General features: G+C 41.0%; 1 protein-coding gene across 1 annotated transcript; it reads right to left on the bottom strand.

Annotated features, from left to right (window-relative positions):
• Nucleotides 1-9,014: 9,014 nt before the first annotated feature.
• LOC148775173 (keratin-associated protein 3-3-like) lies at nt 9,015-9,959 on the bottom strand. The gene has a single exon (XM_088845063.1). It carries the CDS (start codon nt 9,453-9,455, stop codon nt 9,126-9,128), a length of 330 nt encoding a protein of 109 aa, XP_088701189.1. The 5' UTR covers nt 9,456-9,959; the 3' UTR covers nt 9,015-9,125.
• Between the last annotated feature and the right edge of the window lie 824 nt (nt 9,960-10,783).

Genomic DNA, 10,783 nt, shown 5'->3' with positions numbered 1-10,783 from the left:
CACTCAAGAGTCAAGAATCCCTCTGGTTTCTTTCTTCCTTCCCCACCTCCCTTTCTTTTTTCCCCAAAATCTATGTTTGAAAACTAATAATGATATGTATACCATTGACATTTTATAGCTTAGTATTTCAGCGCATGTGACTTTTGCCTCTCGGGGGTAGACAGAACAGTATCATTTTACAGGTAAAGAGGCTGAAATTGAGAGAAGGAAACAACTCTGCCTAAAGTAACTGTCTGATAAGGAATACAGCCATTTGCTGAGTTATACTGATCTCCAAAGCATCATTTATTCCACATATCATGTGTCCTGAATGCGTACTTCTCAGTCTGATCTAAGAACATAAAACAAGCTAGACATACAGCAGAGTCCCCTTGAGAAGGTCAATCAGTGGGAGACAGACACAGAAACAATCAGTTCAGTTCAGTCAGTCAGGCATGTCCTACTCTTTGTGACCCCATGGACTGCAGCACACCAGGCTTCCCGGTCCATCACCAACTCCTGGAGCTTACTCAAGCTCAAGTCTGTCACGTTGGTGATGCCACAGAAACAGATCATCATTAATCCATGGGGCAAGAATAGCACTGAAGATTTCGGAAGCTCGGGAGAGGCATACTTAATAAAGGACTGGCAGGGTGGGCTAGGAGCAATCAGGAGAATCTTCTTGGAGGAGGTGCCACCTATACTGAATCTTAAAACAGATTAGAATAAGCAGGTCCTAGCCTTATACACGGAGGAGGCACTGGCGACCCACTCCAGTACTCTTGCCTGGAAAATCCTGTGGACAGAGGAGCCTGGTAGGCTGCAGTCCATGGGGTCGCTAGGAGTCAGACACGACTGAGCAACTTCACTTTCACTTTTCACTTTCATGCATTGGAGGAGAAAATGGCAACCTACTCCAGTGTTCTTGCCTGGAGAATCCCAGGGACGGGGGAGCCTGGTGGGCTGCCGTCTGTGGGGTCACACAGAGTTGGACATGACTGAAGCGACTTAGCAGCAGCAGCCTTATACAATCTCATTATCACCGTGAGGATGAGATAATGATATGATATTCATATGTGTTATATACAATAAGTAATTAAGAAACGAGGCAGTGATATGGCTAGGCAGTGACTCAAGGAGATGACCTGTGGAAAATACAACATCGTTACCTCTTGCTAAGAAACAAAAAGTTGTAAGATTCTCATACATAACATCCCTCCCCTCCACGCGGTCCTCTAACTGGGCCACCTCTTTTCGGTTAAGCTCTGCCTTCAGGGCTGCTTGTCTGCTTTCCTCCCACACATCACCTCCCATTGGATTACAAATTTCCTGTTGTGTTCCTGTACTTTTCAGAACTCTCCTAAATATTCAGTTTAACCCTGTTTCAATGGTATAAATAAGTAAAGGGAACTGAAACAAGTTCCCAGGCCTGCCGTGATCACTAAGGTTTGCTTTGATTCTGTGACTTAATTCATGTGTCTCTTAATCTGTTTGTGGTCATTTAGGGGTGTGTGGAAATGAAAGGAACAGGTTAGAGATTGAGTGCCTCCGTGTATACTTGTCCCCAGATCCCTCAAAACTAGGCATTGCTCAACTTCTCCCTTTCAGTAAGACTGTGCCCCTTCCCACAAAATATTCCATCTCCATTCTAACGGCAGCATTGTTTAGAAAATTAACACAATACATATATTTACCTAGACTGAGCGGTCAAGTCAGAGTCCAAACAAATATCACTGGGGTTTAAGAAAACCCTCAGAATCTTAAATAAGCTTTCTTCACCACTCCTTTACCCTTCTCAAGACTAAACAAGCACATTTGACCTTGTCAGAGTGGTCATCATCACTTCTCACCTGTTTTACTCCAAATAACCTCCTACTTGGTCTTCTCGTCCATGTTCATCTCAAGTCTCTCTAGCCAGGGCTTACAAACAGACGGACAAAGATGCACTTTTTTTGGCCTGCATAGTGTCCGCCACCTCCAAAACTCAGGCAATGTCATAGAAAAATGAAAATTTCCCATATCCCTTAAAAAAATGGAATAACTTGGCAATCCTGAGTCCTATTCCCACATGATTACAGGGTTCACAGTCATAGGGTCATTACTGTTTTTGTTGTTTAGTTGTTCAGTCATGTTCAACACTTTGTGACCCCATGAACTACAGCCCTCCAAGCTCCTCTGTCCGTGGGATTCCCCAGGCAAGAATACTGGAGTGGGTTGCCATTTCCTTCTCCAGGGGATCTTCCTGACCCAGGGAATGAATCTGAATCTCCTGCATCTCCTGAATTGCAGGCGAATTCTTTACTGCTAAGCGACCAGGCCAAAATGACCCTTTATTTCTTTCTTTATTTTTACTTTCCAAATCATGTATTTATTTCTTTAGAAGAGTATAATTTTAAAAATGAAATAATTTGTGAAACAAAGAATTAATTCTTCCCATATTTCCATTGCAAGGAAAAGTATATTTTCATCAAGGTATTGGCCCCCAATTTTAAAAAATTAATTAATTTATTTTAATTGGAGGCTAATTACTTTACAATATTGTGGTGGTCTTCACCACACATCGACATGAATTGGCCACGGGTGTACATGTGTCCCCGCCCCTGAACCCCGCTTCCTCCTCTCTCCCCACCCCACCCCTCTGGGTTGTCCCAGAGCACTGGCTGTATATATATTTTTATTTTTTCAAACTGTCAATATTTTTATTGATCCTGATACCTGGGCTGGGAAGATCCCGTGGAGAAGGAAATGGCAACCCACTCCAGTATTCTTGCCTGGGAAATCCCATGGACCTTGGAGCCTGGTGGGTTATATAGTCTCAGGGCCACAAAAAAGCTGGACATGCCAGAGCGACTAAAAAACAGTAGTGACCCTATGAACATTTCAATATTTTAACTTATGTATAGATAAATTATTTTGTCTAGTTTATTTTCATCGTACTCTACTCACTGACTTTCCCATCTCTGGTGATGAAAACTCCATCCCTCCAGTGCTTAGAAGCCTTTCTTTACTTAAGATCTAGTCAAATAACCAGAAACCACACCAGATCTCTTAAGCAGAAGAGTTATTTTGATACATATGTATTGAAAGTAACCAGAGACCTTTGAAATTTTGGCCAGATTGTATCAATCACCTACCCATAATTCAGATAAAACCTGAATTATTTCCCAACTTTACCCAAAGAAACGTCCGCATCTTTTTATATTCTAAAAGTATCTTCAGCATCTGCCTCTCTATTATTGCTACTACTTCATACTCATGTTCTTCCCATCACTGATTCTGCTATAACCACACGTATTTTTCCTTTCCTTTTGATGTTTTACTCACACTTTTTTCTTTTCTAGTTTGTCATTTTGGCACTGGTTATCTATATCATCAAGAATGTTCTTTACCGATACAAATGAAAAAAATTGTTTTTTGTAGTTTACCTTCCTGATGATGTCTAACTTTAAATTTTTTTAAAAAAGATTTGATTTACCTTTTAGCGGGTGGGAAATTGCTTCACAATTTTGAATAATACGTATTTTATATATTTATTTATTTATTGACTGTGCTGGGTCTTCCTAGCTGCATGCAGGCTTTTCTTTAGTTGTGGCGAGGTGGGCTCCTCTCGAGTTGCGGTGTGCAAGCTCCTCATTGTGGTGGCTTCTCTCTTTGCCCAGCATGGGTTCTAGGCTTTCAGTAGTTGTGGCACATGGGCTTAGCTGCCCCGCTGCGTGTGGAATCTTCCCTGAGCAGGGATTGAACACTTGTCGCCTGACTGGCAGGCAGATTCTTTACCACTGGACCACCAGGGAAGTCCCCGTGGGGTCCTTTAAGTGAGTCCTTTGTTCCAGTTCTCTGAGATTTTCGTCACTCCCAAAGTGCCCCTAATGTGAGACCAAGTGACATTTACATGTCTCATCTTGACAGCCGTTTTCCTTAAACCTTGAATCCTCTTCATTCATTAATTATTTCATGCTCACAACTTGGAACCACATGAGTTTTCAATACTTATATGATCTTTCTAAAATTTGGACCTGATCATGCCACTTCTCAGATCAAAATTCTTTAGTGCTCTCACCCCTCACCTCTTCATCAGTGGATGAAGCTCCAGCTTCTAGCTGATCTGGGTTCTTTTCAGTCTGCCTCTTTGTTCCTTATAACCATTCCCTATCTTTACCCTGGAGAAGAAAATGGCAATCCACTCCAGTATTCTTGCCAGTATTCACGGGCAGAGGATCCTGGCAGGCTACAGTCCACGGGGTCGCAAGAGTCAGACATGACTTAGCAACTAAGCAGCAACAACAACTTTTACTCCTACCCTTGCTCCTGCCCACTTCCCCCAAACTTTGTACTCCAGCCATACTGTATTCCAGCTGTAGGAATGATTCTCATCCCTATGCATCTTCAGGGGCTGTCCCTACTGCCTGGAATGGCCTTCCTTCTCTCTCAACCTCCTTGCTTTTGAAGATACAGCCTTTTCAAGTGTTTTAATCCCCCAAGAAGCCCTTTGCTCCATTTTCCAAACTCAATGCTGCTGCTAAGTCACTTCAGTCGTGTCCGACTCTGTGTGACCCCATAGACGGCAGCCCATCAGGCTCCCCCGTCCCTGGGATTGTCCAGGCAAGAACACTGGAGTGGGTTGCCATTTCCTTCTCCATTCTAAACTCAATACACACTGCTATTGCAGCACTTTGGTAATATAGTACTCCTGTAAAGTAATTGTTGGTTTGCCTGTATCTTTCTCCTGTACTGTAATGTACATAATATGTACATATTGTACACTATGTGTACACATAGTATACATACTGTACACTATGAAATCTTGCTAGAATTAGAGTATGTCATTTCTGACTTGAAACTCTAATGCTTCAAACTCATTGATGCAGGAAAGAGTTTGGCATGGAAGTCAGGCACCCCTGATTGATGTCTTAATTTTACCACTCACTGAACTTGTCAGGTTCCTTAATCCCTCTGTTTTTCAGTTTCCATATCTATAAATTGAGACAAATAATTGCCATATTATGAGATTACTATGAGGATTAGAGATATTTTGTATAAAATATATAACCAGGCACTCAATAACTGGCAGTTGATATTACAAATAAATGAATCAAGAAAAATACTGCAGAATTAAAAGATGACCCATCTGAAATGTGCTTGTGTGGACCAAAGTGAAAACAGTGAAAAGGAAGAAAGGTTATATAAACAAAGAGTATAAACAGATCATGGCATCTGGTCCCATCACTTCATGGGAAATAGATGGGAAAACAATGGAAACAGTGTCAGACTTTATTTTTTTGGGCTCCAAAATCACTGCAGATGCTGATTGCAGCCGTGAAATTAAAAGACGCTTACTCCTTGGAAGGAAAGTTATGACCAACCTTGATAGTATATTAAAAAGCAGAGACATTACTTTGCCAACCAAGGTCCATCTAGTCAAGGCTATAGTTTTTCCCTTGGTCATGTATGGATGTGAAAGTTGGACTGTGAAGAAGGCTGAGCGCCAAAGAATTGATGCTTTTGAACTGTAGTGTTGGAGAAGACTCTTGAGAGTTCCTTAGACTGCAAGGAGATCCAACCAGTCCATTCTAAAGGAGATCAATCCTGGGTGTTCATTGGAAGGACTGATGCTGAAGCTGAAACTCCAATACTTTGGCCACCTCATGCGAAGAGTTGACTCATTGGAAAACACTCTGATGCTGGGAGGGATTGGGGGCAGGAGGAGAAGGGGATGACAGAGAATGAGATGGCTGGATGGCATCACCGACTCGATGGAGGTGAGTGTGAGTGAACTCCGGGAGTTGGTGATGGACAGGGAGGCCTGGCGTGCTGTGATTCATGGGGTCGCAAAGAGTCGGACATGACTGAGCGACTGAACTGAACTAAACTGAGGCAATTAGGACAGTGCGTAAAGTGCTTTTGGTTTGATTTTTTTCCCTTTAACTCCTGACAGCTTTTATAAAAAATTGAGGTATAGTTAACATATGGTATTATTTTAGTTTCAGATGCACAGCATGATTTGATTTTAGTGTAAATATTTGATATTTATATTCAAAATGATCACCGCAATAAGTCTAGCTAACATCCATCATCATACACACACAAAATTTTTTTCTCGCGATGAGAATGTTTAGCATCTACTCTTTTAGCAACTTTCAAATATATAATACAGTATTATTAACTATAGTTGCTATACTATATTTTACATCCCCAGGGCTTATTTATTCTCCTGACAGTTTTTAGTGAAAGACATACTTATCAACTGGCAGAAATCTGCCAATATTAGGCAGCTCTGTATATAAAATAATGAATATGATATAGGATGAAAAAAAGTGAAAGTGTTAATCGCTCAGTTGTGTCTGACTCTGTGACCCCATGGACTATAGCCTGCCAAGATCCTCTGTCCAAGGAATTCTTCAAGCAAGAACACTGTAGTGAGTAGCTATTCCCTTCTCCAGGGGATCTTCTCGACCCAGGGAACAAACCCAAGTCTTCTGCACTGCAGGCAGGTTCTTTACTGTCTGAGCCACCAGGAAAGCCCATTACTGCTAATCACTGCCTACTTGTCATACAATTGACTTCTTGAAGGTGTATGTGTATTGTTTCGTTTTTGCATGTGTTAATGTTTGTAGGTGGGCAAGTGTACAGACATATACCGTGGGAATTCTATAGTTCGGTGGCTGGTCAACATGGCTGAATCCCCATGAAACAGCTGTACCAGTATAACATCCTGATTATAGCTTGTATTTATCCCCAAGCTGCAAACTCCTGGAGGTTGAGGACTGTGTTATTTATATGTGTTTTCCCTGAACATAGTATAGAACTTGGTATGTAGTAGGTGTTTAATGAATATTTATTAAGTAGATCAAAGGATGAATTGGGAGGTTTACTACCCATGTATATATTTCTAAATGTATGATATATTTATATATACGCATATACGAACACTTTCACTCTGATTCCTGGGGCCAGCTTTCGCTTTAGTCTGGCTTGAGCCACATGTAGACTAGGGTTGGTCCCTTGGTATAAACTGTATTTTTAAAACAGTCTATGAACAGCTGTATCCCAAAGAACTTTCTGTGATGATGGATATATTCTATTCATTGTCCAGTATGAGACCAATGGCTACAGAACATTTGCAGTGTGGTTAAGTGATTGAGGGATTGAATTTTCAATTTTAATTTAAATTTAATTAGCTACAGTGACAACTGTATTGGTTAACACTGGTAAATAATTTCCTATGTGTCATCTCTATGTACTTTTCCAGATCATATTCAACTGATATGTTCTTGGTTACACTTTTTTGATGGGGCTTGTATGTGGAGTCGTAAGACTTTCTTAATAGTTTAATACCACTTTCTAAATAAAGTAAAAATATTTGCTGAGCATCTAGTGCTTGGCAATATTGCTGGCATTACGGAGAACACAAAGTCCCTACCTTTATGTTGCTTCTATCTAATGAGGAAATAGAAACAGAAAGATGGAGCATTTAAACAGAAAAATGGACTACACAGCCTTGGGTATAGCTCCACTAAACATGAGTATAAAATCGGTTAACACAATCCTGCTTCACCAGATGAAAGCAATCACACAGTATACTGTCAATGTAGAGGGTAGAGAACCTGGACATGTAAAATCTACAGGCCATAAAAAAAATCTGTTTAGTAGTGCTAAGAGTTTAGGATCTCTGATGGTGTTCACTAATATATGGTTTCCACAAAAAAAAACTGCCAAGTCGAAAGCCTAGCTTGCAAAGAAATTTACTTGTTATTTATTTAACAAGTGCTAGTGTTATGACAAGAAGATTCTGCTGAATAAAATTTATTATTACAGCCTCTACTTGATTTTTTTATAGCTCTCTCTCTTTTAATTTTTATTTATTTACTTTTGGTTGTGCTGGGTCTTCGTTGCTGCACGTGGGCTTTCTCTAGTTGCGGTGATCAGAGGTTACTTCCTAGTTGCAGGGCCCGGGCTTCTCATGGTGGTGGCTTCTCTCGTTGCAGAGAATGGGTTTTAAGGCACCCAGGCTCCAGTCGTTGCGGCATGTGGGCTCAGTAGTTGCGGTTCCTGGGTTCTAGAGCACAGGCCCAATAGTTGTGGCACATGGGTTTAGTTGCTTCTGGGCACATGGTATCTTCCTGGATCAGGGATCAAATCCAGGTCTCCTGAAGGCAGATTCTTTACCACTGAGACACCAGGGAAGCCCAATAACTCTCTTTTAAATCAAGAATCCTTCAGTTTGAGTCAGGGTTGCAGTGCAGTTCACACATTTTTAAGGGATATTTTTTATTTCAGAGCTCCTTTCTGGTTCCCTAGTGCAGTGCCATGCTCCCGTGAATGTTGAGGGAAGACTGCACAGGTGCTTAAAAAGTCAAGTTCCTCTCCCTGCCCTCAAGAAACTTAGACTAACTTCAAAACAGATGATCATATCACAGGTAGAAGGAGGGAACTTATCAGGTCATAATCACTTTAGTCTTTCATCGCATTCTTGACTGTGGTTCAGGATGGTGCAAATATTTTCTTCCTCTTTTTAAATCAGGTACCGTGATACTGGCCAGTCACTGGTAAGGTATAATGGTGTACACTTTCTATAAACTCATTGCTCAACCTGCCTTTGTGTTAGATGAGGTTTGCTAAATGTTAAGCACTCTTCACCTGGTAAATATTTAAGTTATCAGAAAAACCCTGATGTCTTACTATGAACTACATGATTCCAGTTTTCCTTCAGGTTTCTAATGGGTACATCTTGTTCTGCAGACGTTATATAATGTGTGTGAAGATAGATTCATAACATTAAAGACAAGATAGTTCCTACAGAAACCACTTATTTATTTGTTGTCACAGAAATAAAGTTTATTGGAAAACCCATCAAGAAATTACTTTTTCTTCTATGAAAATACTCAGTATAAGAAACGGGATCTTGGAAGCAACATGACCAAGAAAATACAGTCTGAGGTCTGAAAGATTTCAATACCTTTGATAATAGATGACTGTCACCTGCCCAAATGAACCAAATGGCACTCACCCAAATAGCTATAACAAATTTCTTGCTTTTCTTTCCATTAAGATAAAAGGTAGGTTGCCCATATCTAGGCAATCTGGTCTGCCTCAGTATCGAATAAATATACTGAGGCAAGTGAATGCTGAAGAGATAGCTTCCATTATCACCAGACACTAAGGGAAGCAGCCATAGGACAGCAGCAGCTTGGGATGGAGGGCTCATCCCAGGGCTGAGTGAAGGTCACGAGGCTGAGGATCTCCAGGCCTAGGGTGGGCTGGGTGGAGTGGAGCAGGAAGCAGGTGGGCACACAGGGCCAAGGAATGTGGCATGGTGGGGGGCAGCTGTCAGAGCAGGTTGGCTCCGGTAACCAAACTGTATGTGGGCAAGTGCTGAGCAGGCTGAGTCCACATGGGCAGCGTTTATCAGAGGAGCAGATGGTGGTGACGGTGCCAGTGGGGACTCTGCAGCAGTGATGGGAAGCACAGAAAGCCATGGCGGTGGGAATCTGGTTTGCTTTTGGAGAAACCCTTTACTTTAAACCTCTTAGCCTGTGTGGTATCCAAGTTTAAAGTATTGGGTTGACCAAAAAGCTCGTTTGAGTTTTTCCATATAAATGGGAATATTTTGTACCATTTAAAATTTAAAGGCTGTGATACACTAGTTTAAATTTCATGTCTACTAATTAATTATGAAATGCTTCGAGACTCTAATGAAAAGTTTTGAATGTAACAAGTAAAACTTGAATATGAAAAATCAATATTTCAAAGTTTAATAGTGCTCCTCCATGGACAGTGTGGAGTTAGCAAACTGGAGATTCACAGAAGTTTCTCCCTAGAGGGACTCTACGAATCTTCCAGTCTGCTCTGCTTCGTTTATAGATGAGGAAACAAACATCCAGAGAGATGGTGTAATTTGCCAAAGGTCCCCCAGCTGGTTACAGTGACAGTGCCATGCCTAGAAGCGAAGCCTGCAACCTCCTATCCAGACTTCATTTCACTTTTTCCCAGACTGACATTTCACTATGAACAATTCATTGACGATTTACACAATATGTATAATTTCCTAAATAATATTTAGCAATCCAACTCCAGATTTTCTTAAGCTCATTAAATTGCTCAAAGTAGCTAATGAAGACTAACATATACTGAGCTCTTACTGTGCTTCCAGACCTGTCCTCAGAGTTTATACTATCTCAATGCATTTTCCCAACAACCTCATGAGGCAGGTATCATTTTAGATGTAAATACTCTCAGGCACACAGAGGTAAATAGCTTGTGCAAGATCACACAGCCACTATGCTATCTAACTGGAACTGCAGCCCATGTCTCTCTGATATTTATGTTTGTATTTTTAACCATAATTTGAAACATCCTCCCTTCCTACTGTGCATTTCTGTTAGTCTATATGAAAGTGTACTGTTAATAGTAATTTGTAGGTACTTGTAACTTCACACATTTTTGTAGGAAGATTGAAAAATGCATCTCAGTGTGTTTCTTGCTTCTTTTATTAAATTGGCATTGATTTTCTATACCAAAAAAAAAAAAAAAGACATACGGGAAATAGCATCGAGTCCATTGAATCGAGCATTCCTGCCAGTTCTTATCTCTCCACTAGTAACAACCCTTCAGTATCTTCCTTCTCACTGGAGGCAGAAGCCAAAGTCCTTACAAAACCACTGACAAGGCTGCTGGCAATCTGTACCTCCCCTCAACTCCCTGCCCATCTTCCCCCTCAGGACTACTTACTGTTCCCTCCACCTCTTTGAGATATTTACTCAAACGTTACCTTACTTCTTAGGCTCCCCAGACTACCCCATTTATA

This window comes from Moschus berezovskii, chromosome 17 (assembly GCF_049115385.1).
Source record: "Moschus berezovskii isolate FMDL1 chromosome 17, NW_MosBer_1.0, whole genome shotgun sequence".
Classification (NCBI taxonomy): Eukaryota; Metazoa; Chordata; class Mammalia; order Artiodactyla; family Moschidae; genus Moschus; species Moschus berezovskii.
The sequence above is the reverse complement of the archived record's forward strand: the minus strand, read 5'-3'. Positions and strand labels throughout refer to the sequence as shown.

What these genes read in the sequence shown, in the direction of transcription:
- LOC148775173 (XM_088845063.1), bottom strand. Translation starts at nt 9,455, where the DNA reads ATGGCTTTCTGTGCTTCCCATCACTGCTGCAGAGTCCCCACTGGCACC.